Source organism: Schistocerca serialis, chromosome 2, assembly GCF_023864345.2.
Source record: "Schistocerca serialis cubense isolate TAMUIC-IGC-003099 chromosome 2, iqSchSeri2.2, whole genome shotgun sequence".
Lineage (NCBI taxonomy): Eukaryota > Metazoa > Arthropoda > Insecta > Orthoptera > Acrididae > Schistocerca > Schistocerca serialis.
In genome coordinates, this window is record NC_064639.1 from 692771595 (window position 1) to 692792955 (window position 21361).

At 43.1% G+C, this 21361-nt stretch overlaps 1 protein-coding gene across 1 annotated transcript in view; it reads left to right on the forward strand.

The window, feature by feature from the left end:
• Positions 1-19165, forward strand: part of LOC126456332 (homeobox protein aristaless) — a 116705-nt gene extending 97540 nt beyond the window's left edge. The window contains 1 exon segment of the mRNA XM_050092082.1: positions 15665-19165. Within this exon segment, the coding sequence (XP_049948039.1) occupies positions 15665-16050 (386 nt within the window). The 3' untranslated portion in view covers positions 16051-19165.
• The last annotated feature ends 2196 nt before the right edge of the window (positions 19166-21361 follow it).

A 21361-nucleotide genomic window follows, 5' to 3' on the forward strand; every position in this document is an offset into this window, starting at 1 on the left:
ATAAATAGGGGATAGGCTAAAATCCTTTTTTACTCTCTTCTCAAATAAAGTGACTCTTTCATGTATATCGACTCTTACAACGGCAGTCTGGTTTCTGTTTCTGTTGCTTCCTGTATTTCATACCAGCTACCTACAGAGTTTCAAAGAGAGTGGTCCATTGAACATTGTCAAAAAATTTCTCTAAGTACACAAATGCTATGAATGGAGGTTCACCTTTCTTCATTGTATGCTCTAAGACACGTCATAAGGCCGGCATTACCTCGCGTGTTTCTGCATTTCCTACAGTTTTCCATTCTTCCTTAAGTAATTCGTATCAATATTTTGCAAACATGACCTATTAAGTTGATGATTCAGCAATAGTCACACCCGCCAACGCCTGTCTTCTTTGGAATTGAAAATATTACATTTTTCTTGAAGTCTGAGAGTATTTCATGTCTCATATTTCTTGCTTACCAGGTGGAATAGTTTTGTCATGGTTGGTGCTTCCAAGGATCTCAATAATTTTAAGAGAACGCCGTCTACTCCTGATCCTTCTTTCGACTAAGGTCTTCCACTGCTCTGTCAAATTCGTCTCATTGTATCACATCTCTCATCTCATCTTCATATACCTCCTGTCCGCTTTCCATAATATTGATTAAGTTTCTTTCGTTTGCATAGCTATTCTGAAAATTTCTTACACATTCCAGCTTTACCTTCTTTAATTAGTACGGGTTTGCCACCTGAACTCTTGATATTCAAGCATCTGCTTCTCTTTCTTTAAACGTTTCTTTTATTTTCCTGTAGGTGACGTCTATCTTTCCCACGCTTCCACAGCTTTGCATTTTTCCTCTAGCCATTCTTGCTTTGCCATTCTGCACTTCTGTCACTCATTTTTTTAGACCTCTATATTCATATTTGGATGCTCCATTTACTGGATTTTTAGATTCTCTCCTCTTGTCGATTTTATTCACTATCGCGTGTCTTATCCAAGGATTTGTACTGGGCCAGTTTGATCCTCTGCTGCCTTCACTATTTGATTATCAAAGTTATCCATTCACTGTTTAAGCATAGTTTTCTAGCTAACTATTTCCATCTACTGCACCAGCTGGTTTTTTTTTTTTTTTTTTTTTTTTTTTTTTTTTTTTTTTTTTTTTTTTTTTTTTTTTTTGTATATTCAAGCCCCTACCTTAATTTCCTTTTTTTCTGCTGTAATTTCTTCAGTTTCAATCTGCAGTTCATAACCAATAAATTATAGGCAGAGTCCACATGTACCACGGGAAATACTTTATAGTTTAAAATTTGTTTTTTAAATCCTTGAGTAACCCTAGTCTGACCCTCTGAAATCTCCGGGTCTCTTTCACGTATACAGCCTTCTTTCATGACTCCTAAACCATGTATTAAAATACGCACTACCGGGAGCTTACCGTTCCATTCTATTCTACCAGTTTATATTCACCTAGTTTTCTTCTCGTCCTTTCGCTACAGTCGAGCTCCAGTCCCTTTCAGTATCAAATTTTCGTCTCCCTTAACAATCTGAGTAATTTCTTTGTCTCATCATACGTTCGTTCAATCTTTTCATTGTCTTCGGAGGGGGATGACATATAAAATTGTACTACTGTGGTGGGTGCTGGCTTCATGTCTGTCTTGGATAAGGTAATGCATTCATTATGCTATTCGTAATACCGTTCCCGCATTCTTATTTTCTTATTCATACACTACCTCTTCTTTGTTTTGTGTTGATAAACTTGAACTAGCCTGCTGTTCATGTTCTTCTTGCCACCTCACTTCGCTAATTTCCGTTATATCTAACTTTCAATCGTCAATTTTACTTGAGAAGTTATCTATCCTGCCTAAGCGATTAGGGGATTTAACATTTTACACGCAAACGAGTAGAATGCCACGTTAGTTTTTTTCATATGACAATACCCTCCTGTGTAGTCCTCTCCCGGAGATCCGAATTGGGGACTCCTGAATAGTTTATCTAATAGGACGCCATCATCATTAATACCTTACAATAGAGCTCCATGTGCTCGGGAAACGTAATGGTTGTAGTTTCCTCTTGCTTTCAGCCGTTCGCAGTAGTAATATAGCAAGGCCATGTTGTCTGATGTTGCAAGGCCAGACTAGTCAATTATTTTCCAGACTGTTGCCCCTAGAATTGTTGAAAATGCTCCTGTCCCTCTTCAGGAATGAAATATTGAACTGACCTCTTTGCAGGTATCCTTCCGAAAAAAATGGTTCAAATGGCTCTGAGCACTATGGGACTTAGCATCTGTGGTCATCAGTCCCCTAGACTTGGAACTACTTAAACTTAACTAACCTAAGGACATCACACACATTCATGCCCGAGGCAGGATTCGAACCTGCGACCGTAGCAGCTGCGCGGTTCCGGACTGAAGCGCCTAGAGCCGCTCGGCCACAACGGCCGGCGATGTCCTTCCGATATGACCTGCACCTACAGTAAGGCTATCGGTATCGTTGAGACAAGCAAGACGCCCCAGCGGGCAAGGTCCATGTTTCATAACGGGGAGATATATCCATTTAAAAGACAGACCACAATTATAATGATGAACTCAAATTTTTTCCACAGCGGAAAAGCAGCTTAAAACTAAAGTTTGAATTCATTTCAAACAATTTCATGTTTTTTGTGAGAGGATGCGTCTGTATGCGTCTCTGATTGGGTAACAACTACCTAGGAAACCTGCGAGAAGACTGGGTGTAGTTAGAATGGAGTCACAGTTCTATCGCTCTGAAAAACAGCTGAACACATTCATCCGAGCAAAAAACACCGGCCGCACCTGACGGGAAACCGACTGATTCTATAACGAAAGAGCAGAATAGCTTGTCTCTCTCTTCTACCAACTGTCTATCGTACGTCGCAGGAACAACGGGCCGTCCCAAAAAGGCGCCGATTGTTAACGTAAATCTGAAACGTGGCAGGGCAGATGCGAAGAACTACTAACCTCTCTCACTGACGTCTATTTTCTGTACAACCATAGATGATGTTTTGTATTCGTGCATGATGATTTTCTTCTTGGACAGCGGAACCCAGGCTAATAGTTTATCCGTAGTTTTCCGGAAAACATTTACTATAATCCGTTCACCATAAGAATAAACCTGATGTAAACATTGCATTACGTATTCTTTCGCGTTTGCTGGAACCTCATTGGATTTCCGTTTCACGAGGAACTGCAGCCAAACTGTCTCGAGTACTGTCAAGTACGATAATAAGGGTACGTTTTGTGCTCTGCTTTACTCGCACATCGACTTAGCGATAATACGGAACAGCTTTACCGGCGCAATTAACTTGGACAGCACTGGCTTTCAGCTGGTACAGCTAGCCTGCACTGACGTGACCAGGTGCAGTTCACATGTAAAAAGAGACGAGCAGAGGAGCAATATAGTTTCGAATGTCATTTAATTTTTAAGCAGAATGGAATAATACACTGAAAATCTCCCGCAATACGCTCCTTAGACGACTAGACGAAAACAGTAACACGTTATCGGTTTTAGCTAACGTACTATTGTAATCAAAAACAAGAATGATGAAAATTCCTGACTTAACCACATTTTTCTGCATAAGCTGTGTGTAACGTAAGAGTACTGAAGGCTTTCACCGTATAGTTAAATATTGAAGCCACTGAAGGTATTACTTACAGTCAGTCGTCGGTAATCTCTTAGCTCCTTCCTTATCCAAAACAGAGAAATACATTTCAGTTCTGGAAGTGTCACTTGATATGTTGTTAATGAGCGTATAACAACAGAATCTACGAAGCCAACCAGGCGCAGCATTTTCTCTTCTTTTACGACGAGTCGTTCTACACTCCTGGAAATGGAAAAAAGAACACATTGACACCGGTGTGTCAGACCCACCATACTTGCTCTGGACACTGCGAGAGGGCTGTACAAGCAATGATCACACGCACGGCACAGCGGACACACCAGGAACCACGGTGTTGGCCGTCGAATGGCGCTAGCTGCGCAGGATTTGTGCACCGCCGCCGTCAGTGTCAGCCAGTTTGCCATGGCATACGGAGCTCCATCGCAGTCTTTAACACTGGTAGCATGCTGCGACAGCGTGGACGTGAACCGTATGTGCAGTTGACGGACTTTGAGCGAGGGCGTATAGTGGGCATGCGGGAGGCCGGGTGGACGTACCGCCGAATTGCTCAACACGTGGGGCATGAGGTCTCCACAGTACATCAATGTTGTCGCCAGTGGTCGGCGGAAGGTGCACGTGCCCGTCGACCTGGGACCGGACCGCAGCGACGCACAGATGCACGCCAAGACCGTAGGATCCTACGCAGTGCCGTAGGGCACCGCACCGCCACTTCCCAGCAAATTAGGGACACTGTTGCTCCTGGGGTATCGGCGAGGACCATTCGCAACCGTCTCCATGAAGCTGGGCTACGGTCCCGCACACCGTTAGGCCGTCTTCCGCTCACGCCCCAACATCGTGCAGCCCGCCTCCAGTGGTGTCGCGACAGGCGTGAATGGAGGGACGAATGGAGACGTGTCGTCTTCAGCGATGAGAGTCGCTTCTGCCTTGGTGCCAATGATGGTCGTATGCGTGTTTGGCGCCGTGCAGGTGAGCGCCACAATCAGGACTGCATACGACCGAGGCACACAGAGCCAACACCCGGCATCATGGTGTGGGGAGCGATCTCCTACACTGGCCGTGCACCACTGGTGATCGTCGAGGGGACACTGAATAGTGCACGGTACATCCAAACCGTCATCGAACCCATCGTTCTACCATTCCTAGACCGGCAAGGGAACTTGCTGTTCCAACAGGACAATGCACGTCCGCATGTATCCCGTGCCACCCAACGTGCTCTAGAAGGTGTAAGTCAACTACCCTGGCCAGCAAGATCTCCGGATCTGTCCCCCATTGAGCATGTTTGGGACTGGATGAAGCGTCGTCTCACGCAGTCTGCACGTCCAGCACGAACGCTGGTCCAACTGAGGCGCCAGGTGGAAATGGCATGGCAAGCAGTTCCACAGGACTACACCCAGCATCTCTACGATCGTCTCCATGGGAGAATAGCAGCCTGCATTGCTGCGAAAGGTGGATATACACTGTACTAGTGCCGACATTGTGCATGCTCTGTTGCCTGTGTCTATGTGCCTGTGGTTCTGTCAGTGTGATCATGTGATGTATCTGACCCCAGGAATGTGTCAATAAAGTTTCCCCTTCCTGGGACAATGAATTCACGGTGTTCTTATTTCAATTTCCAGGAGTGTATATCCCGCCAGCGTTCGGCAGTGATGTGTGAAAAAGCTACGAGCGTTAGTTCCAGTCTTGTTACTTCTCGGTCCTAATCCCGCAGCCTGGCTCCGGATCAGTTCTGTTGGGTTCATATTGTAATGCAGCGTTTGTATGATGTGTTAGATGCTGTGAAAATGATTGTTTCTCATGTTTCTACGATACCTATCTACCTCTGTGGTATAAACGATGGGTATAGTCCAAATAAAGGGGATTTGGTTTTTCATTTTTGCTTTAAAAATTAAACTGTTATGTTTTCTTAATTTCAACAACTTTTATGAACAGTCTTTCATAAAACATCGAAAATTAAGAATTTTTATTGGAAATGGAGACAGGAATTTCGCGTCGAATATTTAATTAGAAACAAGAAGTCGTGCATTATTCGTAAAAAAAAATGATGATGAGTTTTATAATTACGAGATGTAGGTATTTCAAACTGAACGAGAATAAAAAATTACACGGTGGTGTTTCGAACCATATGATGATGAGTTTTATAATTACGAGATGTAGGTATTTCAAACTGAACGAGAAAAAAAATTACACGGTGGAGTTTTGAACCACAGCAATCAACTGCATTTGGTCCCCATTCTATTACGCTACCGACTACTTCCGGTTTGAGTTCGTTTATCAACTGCAGTATGTACAACACTGAGAAAACTTCAAAGCCGATTATCTTCGTAAATTGATAAAAAACATTAAGAACAGCCTATTTCTCGGCACTTTTTAACCGTGTTCCACGCGCGTGTTTCACTACGGAACAGAAAGCAGCCTCAGCCATTTTCATACTGCGCATTATCAGCACGATAAGCAGAGCACAATGCTGCATAGGCTGTTACTGTACACGATTTTTGAAATAAAAACTACGCAGCTAAAGTGTGATTAAGAAAAACGTTGATGGCTGTAATACATTTGAATATCTTGAAGTTTCATTTAATGTAACTTGGTAATATGATATGTAATATAGAAGTAGGACCTACTTCCAAGAGAGTAAGAACACCAGTGTACGTGTGATACGGCTTCTGACCAATCATCGCGTTTGTGTTTGTTTACATCAGGTTTATTCTTATGGTGAACGGATCATTAAGTTCTGTACTGCCATTTAGAAAACAAATCACTAACAGATCCCAGTTGCCATATCGTTCAGAAACACCTCACCTCCTCCCTACGGAATACAAAGCCGCCGTCTCAAATGTGCACATCTCCTCACTGCACGTCACTGATCAAACAGGCACAGCTACTAGCATGAGTCCAGAAACACCAACTTTACGCGCTCTAAGCACTGAAATACAAATGTTGATTAACATATATTAAATCATACTTTTTAATGAAATAACATCTTTTTATTCTTAGTTATTCATGGCATGAAAATAAATTAATATTTGAAACATATATATGAAATAAAGCAGTTATATACATCAATAATACGGTTCGATATTTAGAAATAAAAGAAATATTTTACTTTGTGCTTGACGTTTCACATTTTTGTACCAAATTTTAATTTATTCTGTATATTCATATTATCACGTAATTAGCAATTCAAAATAAAAATCTTAGTTTCAGTAAAATATATTGCGTATATCACGTGATTAGTAATTCAAAATAAAAATCTTAGTTTTAATAAAATATATTGCATACAAAATTAAGTACAAAATGTCATGTTTTATACTCTACTGTAATCGTAAGTTTTACTACGGTTTAGTAATCTAGGGTTAAAGTTTCCATAATATAATAAACAAAAAATTTAAATAAGAGTTAGAACAAATACTAATAGCTAGAATCGAACTACGGACATCTACATCTACATGGATACTCAGCAAATCACATTTAAGTGCCTGGCAGAGGGACGGCACAGATACAAGTTTTATACACGCATTCAGCTGCTAATGACTGTTAAATGTACTCATATGTTTCGTATTGAAAAGGGCTCGTATATTTTCAGATCTTCGAAGGCACTATACTATATGGCGTTCCAGGAGCAATGGCCAATATTAACGGATATGACAGGAACGATCATTCGAAGCAGAAAAACCTAGTAAATATGGGCTCAAAAATGCGTACCTTAAGAGCTGTGAGTACTTCTTCATCTTAGATATTGTGCAACAAATCTCTCCTATTGCACGCTCTTTGCTTTCCATTATTTTGGGAGGAAGTAGTATGGACCAAAACAAGAAATACTACCTAGTAAACTTGGACTGTGAAGTGTATAGCTTAAGAGCTATGTGCAATTGTTCACTAGAAGAGATATGTTTCACAGTAGCAAATATGGACAAGTGCTCATAGTTCTTAAGGTACGCACTTCAGAATCCACGCTTACTACATAATTTTTTCTTGTTTTGGTCCCTACTATTTCCTCCTAAAATAATGGAAAACAAAGAGCATATAGTAAGAGAGATTTGTTTCGCAGAGTCTAAGATGAAGAAATGGTCATAGTTCTTAAGGTAAGCATTTTAAGGCCCATGTTTACTAGACATTTTTGCGTCGAATAATCGTTCCTCTCATATCCCTGAACTCTGACGATTCCTCCTGGGACACTATGTGTGCGCACATACCGGGTGTTCACCATAAGAGTCGTCAGACGCATTTTCTCTTACGTTTCGTCACATATCTGAAATTTCGTTTTTGCAATGAGTAGTTGGAGTCATCGCAAACAAATACTGCATGTGGCGTCTTTCATTCGACACCTAGTGCCGGCGGAAAGCGTCCGTTTATTTCCCGTCACAAAAAAGTGATTTTTAAAGCAGAATCTTACGTGCCAAGTCGATAGGGTGATCCTAAGTTAGTCCATTGGCAGGTTTGTTTTATTTATATGTATTAACAGGGACAGTGCACGAAGAATAAACAGCTCACCAGCAGCGACTGAGCAGCGCAGCTGCATCGCGGAAGCGTGCCAGAGCGGTGCTATCGCTGCTGCAGCACTGATTATTCTTCGTGTTTTGTTGTACCTGTAAATATATATCGATGAAACAAATACCGTACTAGACTAGTTTGGCACCGGTCTAACGGATGAGCTTTAAAAACAATTTTGTTTGTAATGGAAAACAAACCGATACACTCTGTCGGCGCTGTGCGTCGCATCAAAGATGTGACAAGCAGTTTTTATTTTGGCTGACTCCAACTACACATTGCAAATATCTGCCGAAACACCAGATAAAATGCGCCTGACGACTCTTAGGAGAGACACCATATATATAGAAAAGAATGATCAGAATGGGACGGAAATCGATAGATGTGGGGTGCATGTGAAGACAAACGAATTACTAAAATTCAAGGAAAATTGGGTGATTTATTCAAGAGAAAGAGCTTCACAAATTGAGCAAGTCAATAATGTGTTGGTCTAACTATGGCCCTTATGCAAGCAGTTTCTCAGTTTGGCATTGATTGACAGAGTTGTTGGATGTCATCCTAAGGAATATCGTCCCGAAGTCTATCCAATTGGCACATTAGATAGTCAAAATCCCGAGATGGTTGGAGGACACTGTCCATAATGCTCCAAATGTTCTCAATTGGGGAGAGATCTGGCGACCTTGCTGGCCAAGGGCCAAGGTAGCGTTTGGCAAGCACGAAGAGAAGCAGCAGAAACTCTCGCCATGTGCGTGTGGACATTATCTTGTTGAAATGTAAGCCCAGGATCGCTTGACTTGAAGGGAAACAAACCGGGGAGTAGAATGTCCACGTACCGCTGTGCTGTAATGGTGCAGCGGCTGACAAGACAACCAAGGGAGTCTTGCTATGAAATGAAATGCACCCTAGACCATCGCTCTTGGTTCTTGGGCCATATCATGGGCGACAATCAAGTTTATATCCCACCGCTGTCAAAGTCGAGAGTTTCTACTGTGTCTCTTCGTGCTTGTCAAACCTTACCTTGGCCAGCAAGGACGCCAGACCTCTCCCCAGTTGAGAACGCTTAGAGCACTATGGGCAGGACCCTCCAAGCATCTTGGGATTTTGACGATCTAACGCGCCAATTGGACACAATTTGGGAAGATATTCCTCAGGCTGACATCCAACAACTCTACCAATCAGTGCCAAGCCAAATAATTGCTTGCATAATGGCCAGAGGTGGACCAACGTGTTACTGACTTGCTCAATACATGAAGCCCTTTCTCTTGAATAAATCATCCAATTTTTTTGAAACTGTAATCATTTGATCGTCTGTGCATGTACATCACATATACGGATTTCTGTCCCATTAGGATAATGTCTTCCTGTTGAGTGCTTTCTTTTGTTTTAGAACATAGCATTAAAAATTACCACTGTAAAAATTCGTGTTTTATCTAAAAACATTTGCAATACTTCTTATACAGTACGTATGGAAGTATAAACATTTATGGTGAGTTTTTGAACAGTGTTTTTGAAATATGTTGTCCTTCAAAAAATATTGCTTGATTGTGAACCCAGAATAATAATTTATTTGGCTATTAGATACTGTGACTATATAGGAAGTGGATGATTGTAGATGGGAATCGATCCCTGTGAATAATGAGTAAAAAGCTTACGAGACTGAAAACAAGATGTAAAATGTTCAGATGAAACAAGGAAGGAAATTATTTACAAATTAAATTACTGATGAATGTGTAAATCATATTAAACTGACTGTAATTGCCATCACAAGACTAAATTACAACGTGTTCACTGTAAGTTGGCCTTAAGCTAGAGGGGATTACGCGGAGCGGAGGAAGCGAACCCTGCCCCCACACAGACCGCCACGAGTGACGAGCCGTGTGCTGGGGGGGGGGGGGGGGGGGGGTTCGTGAACAAGCCATGCCTGTCTCCTGAAGTGCAGGGGCACCTCATACTCAGCTTTATACTTCAGAGAAAGCAGAAGTCACGCATGGAGATAAAGACTGCTTAAATTTTGTTGATAATCTAAACTGAAATCATCTTGTGTATCGACAAGTTTTATAAACATCCTAACTGTAACAATTACCGCAAGGAAATTAAATAGTACGAAAAAGAGAGCTACAGCACAGTAACATGCCAGACAACAATTGCTACTTCACACAGTACAGCAGCAAGTTATGAAGATAGTCCCAAAGGCATCATTAGATTGTAAAATGAGCGAGAGCTCGAAATTTGACTGAGTCGTAATAACGATCTTTTATTTGTTTATGAGTTGCTCTAGAAGATATTGCAATCCGTGTTTCAATTACTGCACTGACGATGCTAAGACATGTCACGGGGACAGTACCAACGGAAGTCGTCAGACCACAAGACATCTAAAGGTCAAGCGGAGTACGAGATTTCCCCAAGTTGTGACGTAGACTGTCCGAGTCCAAGCACGGTACTAGCTCGGTACGCCATCTTCAGAACCACCACAAACCAAAAGAGTACTTTCCTTCCTTGGCCCATAAACACATTATATACGTGTATGGACATGGTGTCTGTTGTTTCGACTACAGGGACTATCCCGCGCACCCCTCCCGCGAGACCCACATTCTCACCATATATGTCCACACACTACATTCGTAGTGTCCCCACCCAACATACTCATTACTCATGGAAGACATTCTTACCAATTCCCGTCTTTCGGAAAGAAGAGACGCCATATCCATATAAGTATATACTTCTGGCAATACCATAACCTTCCTCTTCTGTGCGGATGCACACATATTACCCGAACTCTTACGGGAATTGGTAAGAATGTCTTCCACGAGTAATGAGTATGTTGGGTAGGGACACTACGAATGTAGTGTGTGGACATATATGGTGAGAATGTGGGCCTCGAGGGAGGCGTGCGCGGGATAGTCCCTGCAGTCGCACTGTCCTCTGTGCCCTCGATGGCTCCGATGGATAGAGCGTCTGGCATTGTAAGCAGGAGATCCTGGGTTCGAGTCCCGGTCGGGGCACACATTTTCACCTGTCCCCGTTGATATATATCAACGCCCGTCAGCAGCTGAAGGTATTAATATATAATTCTAATAAGCACATTATAGGCCGGCCGAGGTGGCCGAGCGGTTCTAGGCACTATAGTCTGGAACCGCGCGACCGCTACGGTCGCAGGTTCGAATCCTGCCTCGGGCATGGATGTGTGTGATATCCTTAGGTTAGTTAGGTTTAAGTAGTTCTAAGTTGTAGGAGACTGATGACCTTAGAAGTTAAGTCCCATAGTGCTCAGAGCCATTTGAACCATTAAGCACATTATAGTCCGTGAGACGAGTGATTGGTACTGACAGTTCCGGCGGGCAGACGGCGCTGTTGCCGAACGTGGCTCACAGCACGCGGCGCCCTGTCTGCTACACGCATTCTCTAGCAACAGAAATAAAAGCGAGACAAAATACAAGTCGTATTGGTACGCGTGAATTTATTTAAAGTTGATGCTTGAAATATATTAACTCGAAAACTGATAAGAGCTATTTAGTATAAGTATCTAAGATGCTGAAACATAATAAAGTTATTTGTTAAACTTCACAACTGAAATGAAAACTATTTTCGCAAGTTGTTGAACATTAGCAGTTTTGGTTTCCATTGTTAAGTATTAGCATTACTAATTTGTTCTACTACAAGCTACAGAATAATTGGTCAGTGTATTAAGAGTTATAACCTGAAGAAAGTACTCACAATATGATGATCTGGTTGTAGATCGATAGCAAACTCCCTCCTTACATTCCTGAACACGTTTTAGTTACTGTAATGGAAAAACACCACTCACATCACTGTCAGAATCTGATTTGACATTGTCTTCCTCAGCACTACTCGAACTATCACTGCTCTCTCCCAGATGTATAATTAAATTTTTCGATGCATTCTTCCACAACCCCTTCGGTTTTGGCCGCCTCTCTGATGGCACTTACAGTGCTGTTTACAATTTTAGCCCACGTCTCGCTTGTCACTTTATTGATAGCTGCTGGAAGGAGAGTTTCCACTTCAGAGATCGTGAATTTTTTATTGTTTGCTGCAATGTAATTTTTTATCTGCGCCCACACTCCTTCAATTGCATTGAAGTTACAGTGGTATGGAGGAAGCCGAACTATTTCATGCCCGTGCCTTTTAGCAATCTCGTCAATTACATATGTTGGAAATTGAGGTTTCTTTTGTGCCAAAATTTCGAGCAGTTCCGCCTTCCTTAAATCTTCACTGAAATCTACTTTTCGCCGTTTCAACCACTGAATGATATCGTCTTTTTTTGTTGCCAAGGTTGGTGCCTTATCGTGAACAACGGAATGATAAGGCGCATTGTCCATAATAATCACTGATGGACTTGTCAGATTCGTCATAAGCGATGTCTCGAACCATTCTTGAAATACTACACTGTTCATTTCTTCGTGGTAATCTCCCGTCTTTTTTGACCGAAACATTTTCAAGAAGTTTGGCACAAAACCTTTCGATGTTCCTGCATGTAAGACAATAATACGCCCTCCTTTGCCAACAGGCACTGCCATTGTCCCCTCGGGCGTTCCATCATTCCACCCTCTACGTAAAGAATGGCTGGCATTGACCCAAGTTTCATCTAACCACACTATACTTTCGAATTCCACACCCATGATCCTGCGCAGAAATCTGCACCGCCATGCAACTACATCTGTCCTTTCCATTAATATTTTGCGTCCGTTAAACAGTGAATAGCTGAAGCCTATGTCTTTCAACACTGTACGCAATGAAAATTTGCTTCCTTTAAAAAGATCGTCTTTCTGAAGCGACACCAGTAATTTAGATAGAGTGGGATGTTCCCTTCTCTTATAATAGCTGTATACACTCCTGGAAATGGAAAAAAGAACACATTGACACCGGTGTGTCAGACCCACCATATTTGCTCCGGACACTGTGAGAGGGCTGTACAAGCAATGATCACACGCACGGCACAGCGGACACACCAGGAACCGCGGTGTTGGCCGTCGAATGGCGCTAGCTGCGCAACATTTGTGCACCGCCGCCGTCAGTGTCAGCCAGTTTGCCGTGGCATACGGAGCTCCATCGCAGTCTTTAACACTGGTAGTATGCCGCGACAGCGTGGACGTGAACCGTATGTGCAGTTGACGGACTTTGAGCGAGGGCGCATAGTGGGCATGCGGGAGGCCGGGTGGACGTACCGCCGAATTGCTCAACACGTGGGGCGTGAGGTCTCCACAGTACATCGATGTTGTCGCCAGTGGTCGGCGGAAGGTGCACGTGCCCGTCGACCTGGGACCGGACCGCAGCGACGCATGGATGCACGCCAAGACCGTAGGATCCTACGCAGTGCCGTAGGGGACCGCACCGCCACTTCCCAGCAAATTAGGGACACTGTTGCTCCTGGGGTATCGGCGAGGACCATTCGCAACCGTCTCCATGAAGCTGGGCTAAGGTCCCGCACACCGTTAGGCCGTCTTCCGCTCACGCCCCAACATCGTGCAGCCCGCCTCCAGTGGTGTCGCGACAGGCGTGAATGGAGGGACGAATGGAGACGTGTCTGTCTTCAGCGATGAGAGCCGCTTCTGCCTTGGTGCCAATGATGGTCGTATGCGTGTTTGGCGCCGTGCAGGTGAGCGCCACAATCAGGACTGCATACGACCGAGGCACACAGGGCCAACACCCGGCATCATGGTGTGGGGAGCGATCTCCTACACTGGCCGTACACCACTGGTGATCGTCGAGGGGACACTGAATAGTGCACGGTACATCCAAACCGTCATCGAACCCATCGTTCTACCATTCCTAGACCGGCAAGGGAACTTGCTGTTCCAACAGGACAATGCACGTCCGCATGTATCCCGTGCCACCCAACGTGCTCTAGAAGGTGTAAGTCAACTACCCTGGCCAGCAAGATCTCCGGATCTGTCCCCCATTGAGCATGTTTGGGACTGGATGAAGCGTCGTCTCACGCGGTCTGCACGTCCAGCACGAACGCTGGTCCAACTGAGGCGCCAGGTGGAAATGGCATGGCAAGCCGTTCCACAGGACTACATCCAGCATCTCTACGATCGTCTCCATGGGAGAATAGCAGCCTGCATTGCTGCGAAAGGTGGATATACACTGTACTAGTGCCGACATTGTGCATGCTCTGTTGCCTGTATCTATGTGCCTGTGGTTCTGTCAGTGTGATCATGTGATGTATCTGACCCCAGGAATGTGTCAATAAAGTTTCCCCTTCCTGGGACAATGAATTCACGGTGTTCTTATTTCAATTTCCAGGAGTGTATATGACGACGAATAGCGTCTTTCCGAAAATCGTCCAAAGCTGTCACCTGCTTATTTCTCGGTCGCTTCTTTCCTGGTGTGTGCAGCTTTGTTGTGCCACTCTCGTCACAATCTACACTATACTGTTCTTTCACTATCTTTACAACAGTGTTCTTACTTATTTTCAATGCTGCTGCAGTTCTCTTCACAACCTGAACAACAGGAATTAAGGGCCCACCTTTGTCCTTTTCTTTCTCAAAGTAATCCCTCACAGAGCACACGAATTCACGGGCCTGGGTGTGTAGCACACTTTTCTTCCTCCGTTTCACTTCTTGTGTTGGGCTGGTACTACCCGCCGCACTAGACATTGTTTACAACGAAACATAAACAAAGAAACACTAAAAACAACAAAAACGAAATAAACTGCGAATTCAACTTCAGACAAACGACGAACGACCGCACCGCCTGCACGCGAGACACTGGTAAGTTTCATAAGCGCGCGCGACCGGGTTTCAGAGCGGCAACGTGGCCCTTGCTACCCGCTCAAAGTCAGGCCGTCATTGGCTGCCTGCCTGCGGTCGCTAGGCAACGAAAGACGCTACCGAGCTGTCAATACCAAAGACTCGTCTCCCAGACTATATGTCCATGTGGTCACAGGTTGACAAAACGTTGTTGAGCATTTACTCCAGATGAAACTTCCTGGCAGATTAAAACTGTGTGCCCGACCGAGACTCGAACTCGGGACCTTTGCCTTTCGCGGGCAAGTGCTCTACCATCTGAGCTACCGAAGCACGACTCACGCCCGGTCCTCACAGCTTTACTTCTGCCAGTATCTCTTCTGCCAGAGCACTTGCCCGCGAAAGGCAAAGGTCCCGAGTTCGAGTCTCGGTCGGGCACACAGTTTTAATTTGCCAGGAAGTTTCATATCAGCGCACACTCCGCTGCAGCGTGAAAATCTCATTCTGGATTTACTCCAGATGTACGACAGCAGTCCACCACAACTAGCGTTATATGGGTTGTACGATACATGGGTCAAAGAATGAAAGTACTCTTTCCGTTTATGGTGGACCTGAAAGTGGCGTAAGTGTTGCGCCGAAACTAGTCATTTGAAATTAATTTCTTTGATGATACGACTCTGGTGTTTCGTTTTCTTTACTTTATATCATCGTCCAGTGTCCTACGTCTACGAGAACGAAGGACTTGCACAAGTTGAACGAGCATTCTTATTCAGCTTTGTGTCGACCGCAGTTGACCTCTTGGTGTCGGCAGGCGCGGGCTCCCCGGGCGGCGGGCTGCGGCAGCACGGCGACTACGTGGGCGGCGGGGGCGGCGCGTCGCCGCTGCGCGCGCACCACGAGTACGGCGGCGGCTCGCCCGGCGGGCTGCGCCACCAGCAGCCGCAGCACCACGAGTACGCCGACGGCGGCAGCCCGATGCGCGAGTACCAGACCATGGTGGCCGCGCCGCACCACCACATGACCATCGACGGCGCCAAGGGCATCGACTACATCGACGTGGAGGACATGAGCCCGCAGAAGTACCAGGAGGAGCTGCTGGCCCACGAGAAGCGCGCCGCCGACGCGGGCTACATCCTCACCGCCGCCCCCGCCAACGGCAACGGCGGCGGCAACGGGGGGCCCGCCGGCCGCAAGGACGGCGTCTCCGTCAAGACGGAGCAGACCTACGTCACGCTGCCGCCCTTCCTCGGATGACTCCGGGCTAACATCAGTGCTGGCCACTCCATAGAGGACATCGTCTTCGTGTAGGGAACGGTAGCGACCGGCCTGGGAAGCGCCGGCAAACACACGACAGCTAACTACGAGCCTGCCCAACGTTGCGTACAGTACATTCTGCTTTGAGAGCTATGTAGTCGTATCGAGAGCCAAAGGCTAATTTAAGCACATTAATGGTACTAGGAACAAGCGAACCGACAATACCGCAACTGCAAATGATCACAATTTATTGCTTGATAACTCATAAAGTAAGTGCAGTATCGCTGGTTACACAAAAGGCGAGCCCTTCACAAGCGTTAAAATTTTTCTCACGGTGTGTTACAGTAAGCAGATCAGTCTGCAAAGGCCGACGAACAGAAGGCTGGATAGATCGATGAAATCCAGGTTCCATTCCTTCTTATAATTTACGTCTTCTTTTCCTATGGTGCCGACTTAATCAATCAGTTTACGCCGCTATCACAAACAGTACTTGATGAGCCCTGATATCGTGTTGTCTGAGGGGAAACGAACATGCTATTGCATGCAGGACTAATTACGTTACCATACATACTTCTACAACACAACGATAAGACGAACATCCAAGCATTTTAAATACAGCCTTGAGGATCTTAATATTTTGCCAGGCATTAGTAATTTTCTACGCCTGGTGTCAATTGTTCTATGATGGTTTGATAACGGTTACTGTAGCCAAGCAGTGTGGCTTTATCGCAGCTGTAAGCACACTTGACCTTCTGGAGTCTGTGTTGCGATCGCTCCATTCTCTTCGCCGCTTTTCACGAAGATTTCTATCCAGATAGCGCCCTCAGTTAAGATTTTAGTAATAATTCTGATTCCTTACACCATCTCTATATTTTCCCCCGTCGGGCCTGGTGATCTAGTCGTGCAGCGTATGCCCAGCTTTTACATCTCAATGATGTGAGGATTCGCCAGGAAAGACACATGGCTCGTATTCGACGTTACACCGTAGGTCCTCTTTCCCCGGAAGGGCTACTGTGAACACACAAGTCGCTGAAATGGTGTCCAATTGAAAAATTTGCATCAGGCCGTTGAGCCACATGAAATTATTTCTTTAGGTTCTCCAGTGCTTTTAACAATATTAACTGCTGATACTGTGGTGAATCTCTGTGATAGCAGGAAATTTATTACGAACGGCCTTCGTGGGAAAGATGGCACGTCACCTTGATTCCAATTAACCAATGTTTCCGTATTATGTTCATCAGTAATATAACATGCACCTTCTTCTCCACTCTTCTGGCGAGTAAATAATAACGCTGGAAAAGACAAAAGCGGACAGGTCTGAAGGTGCAGCAAATAAGTGAAGTTGCTATTGCAATGAGGCCATTCCCCTACTCACCCTTGAGATTTTCACCTAGCGAGGTGGCGCAGTGGTAGCACACTGGACTCCAATTCGGGAGGACGATGGTTCAGTCCCGTCTCCAGCCATCCTGATTTAGGTTTTCCGTGATTTCCCTAAAATCGTTTCAGGCAAATGTCGGGATAGTTCCTTTGAAAGGGCACGGCCGATTTCCTTCCCAATCCTTCCCTAACCCGAGCTTGCGCTCCGTCTCTAATGACCTCGTTGTCCACGAGACGTTAAACACTAACCTAACCTAACCTTGAGATTTTCAGTTTAGCTGCAGGCTCCATTCCCTATTCTTCAAATGGAGAATTAATGCCAGCCTTCACAATAGTCAGCTGTATTCGGGATTTTCTAAATATAGGCTATAGGACCTATCCAACGCTTCGAGAGACTCCAACCTGTTTGCAGGAGTTTAATTTTTCTTACTACCAGTCGAGCCGAAAAGATCACATTTCAAATGTAAACGACAATGTTAACACTGCAGATTGTCACTGTGTTACTTTACATAAGTCACCTGCAGAGGCCATTATTATCTATATATGGCTTATCAGATCCCAATCGCTGTAAACGCATGCCTCGTTAGCATAATGCGAACAGACAGAAACTATAATTTATTGATACGTGTTTGCGCCAATTTAAAAACTAATGACGACTCCAGTACCATTAATGATGCCTTGTTAACACCTTTATATGAAAACAAAAGTAAATAACCTATTTTTATATCCTTTTACAGCAAAAATTATAGGAAAGTCTACTAACGCTACAAAAATCCTTAAAAAAGAAAAGTCTTCCCGAAAAAAGTCCACTTTAACAGCTTTGCTCAGTGATGTTCTCATTGAACACAAAAACGCAGGCAAGACTTTGCTACTGTGTTAACGTCCAGCGCTGATGTGAAGTTACGTTTGAATCTCTTGTGTCACTACAGAAACTATTCTCCATGAAGAATGTGTAACGTTTGCTCCTTTTTATGAATGGACGAAATAAAAATTGAACGAGTATTAGCTTAGTTTTAGTTATACAGCACCAACCGCTGAGTTTTAGTGCTTCAAGGAACTGAAATATCGAATTCTTCATCTTCTAGACAACGAATTTTCTAATGCGCAGTGCCATAAATAATGTTTTGTGTTCGATGTACATGTGTAACACTAATTATAAGTCATTTCTCAATTAAGTATGTAATTCATGAAGTAAGTTCGCTCTTCCTTATTGTTTGCATTTAAGTAACAATGGAACTCAGCCATAGAATTCCAAATTTACATGTGCCAAAGTCTTTTTTCTTAATTCTGGATTGTCAGGCCTAAAATTAATGGAAGTAGATGTCTTGAGATGTAATTGTACAGTAAATAACTTAAACGGTCTTGGAAGGCTGTATCAACTGCTAATAGGGTAGAAAGTGCATTCACGTGCCTTTACAATTTACAGTATCCAACAATGAGTGTTGGTGAACTGCGCATGTGTATAATTTTAGGCTGCCTGAGAGGAATCAATAAAATAATTAATGGTTGAAATATGTAATATAAAGCGCTGTTTTAGAGAGAAAGATTAAGTGGACAAACTTTTAGGTGTAACGAGAAGACATTGAAGGTGATAATATTTCTTATTTGCAAATGTACGAGTTGTTTTCTCCATGAAATACGACAAATGAAAATTAATATTTTACTTTACTTAATTTCTCCTGTTGTAAATTTGTGTGACAAAATATTTTGAAATTAATAAAAAAGCATTATATGTAAATATACGTCAACTGTTTGTGAAATGCGTAGACAACAAGAAAAGTTACTCTTCATTAGGGACACTACAATTCTAATTTGCATCAGAAATCAGCGATTATAACTCACTAGTTAATGTATTTTCCATTTAGAATTCCATAATTTTGTAAATTTTTGTAGTGTGAACTTCAGCTGTGAAGCACCCAAACGTCAGTGAATTTCAAAAAACGAACTATCATTTTTAAGTGAATGGTATTGTACAAACGTACTTTTGCACCTAGCAGAAAAACAGTAATGCATATTTAATTCTGTTACTTACCCATTTCAGGCCATTGGATGACGTTTTATGCAGCTTATACTAATCTTACCCTATCCTGTGTATTACATCAGCGAACAGTTATTCAGTTTTCAACCTTACAACAAAATTATTAACCTTGAAACGGACAGTAGTACATCAGTAACGCGAGGAAATAATTACATTTCTGTACTTTCCATCCGGAGTAGAGCTGGCTGTTTGAGATCTGACCCATTGTTTGAAATAACGACACGTCTTCAAGGAATTAATGAATTTAACTTGAAACCAAGCATTAGTCTCCAGCTGATCTTGATAACGGCTGAAATTTATGCCGTAGTAAAATCGCTGCACCAAGTGCTAAATATCTAGCGTCAATGCCGTATCCTCAACGAATATGTTATTCGCCCGGAAACTATGCTGAAATTGCATTGCGCTTTCTTTTTTCCCCAAGACTGAGATTCGTGTGTAATCTTAAAATGACGTCGAAACAGCACCGAACTGGCAAAAAAACCACCAAAACTAGCAAAAAATGACATCGAAATTGGCGAAAAATGCCGAATTTGGCAATACACAAAACGAAACAGCAAAAAAAAAAATGTTGAAAAAACACCTAAACTGACAGATAAGTACCGAATTTGGCAAAAAAACTACAACGAATTTGCCAAAAGAAACATTGAATCTACTAAAAAAGTAAGAGCGAATCTGGCAAAAATGGTAACATCGAAACTGTAAAAAAGGAACACTGAATCTGTCAAAAAAGTAACACTGAATCTGGAAAAAAGTAACACAGAAACTGGATAAAAACATCAAAATTGAAAAAAAATAATATGGAAAAGGAATAAAAAGTAACACCGAAGTCGGCAATAAATAACATCGAAACTGGCAAATAATGACATCGAATTTAGCCATAAAATAAAACGATATTTTCCTGTCTCTACTTACGGAGTAAACGCCAATTTTTGCTGTTGTATTGTCAGTCCAAAACTTTCGTTAAAATGATGAAGTCTTGTGCAGCTTTTGGTTGTACGAAAAATATGAGAAAGGAAGTAATACGGGGTAAAATTGTTTAAAAAAATGAAAAATAAATTATGCTGAAACACACCTTTTAGATAAGTACCACATCACAATCAATAGCTAAGGAGTAATATTACTACCGAGCAGATATGAATGGTCTTCTAATTACGAATAAGTATTTGTGTATAAATGATCTGAATTTATTGATATAATATCGAACTCATAAATGTCAAGGCGAAAATTTATTGAATATTAATTACATCAGCTTTTTTGTCCGCGACACGAAATTCGTAACTTCTTTAGACAAAATCATCAATACTGGTAAAAGATTTCCTACTGATGAGGTACGAAGAAATGTTTCGTTCTTTGCCTTGCTGTTCGTTGTACGAGGAATTCACATTAAATACGAGATAAGAATGTGGTAAATGCTGCAGAGCACTTTCTGTAAAACACAATTACGATTACATCAGCACTTAGCCCTTTACTCGTTTGCAATTTGTAGAAGAAAAAAAAAGGTAGCTTCTCAACACCGGGGATGCTTATTTTTATGTCATCAGTTTGGTCCCTTAGGAGTTCACACAAATTTGAAATGTCATCCATTTTGACAGTTTAGGCGTCGGGCGGACTGATTTGTCGACGAGTGACTGAATAGAATTTTCTAGGATTCTCACAGAGATCTCTTGCCGACGTGGAAGGTGGAAGTTGTATGCGTCGCTCATAGCTCCCCTTGTAGGTGCATATACTTCAACTAAATTTTGCCCGTTGGGCATTTCTGCGCCCTTTTCTGAATCGCGTTTGCAACAATCGTAGTCCCTTCATCATTTTCCCATTGTTATTATCGAACCAGGGTTGGTTTTCCCGTATTTAATCAACTTACTCCTCGCATGCTTATCCACAGTGCGATGCACGAAA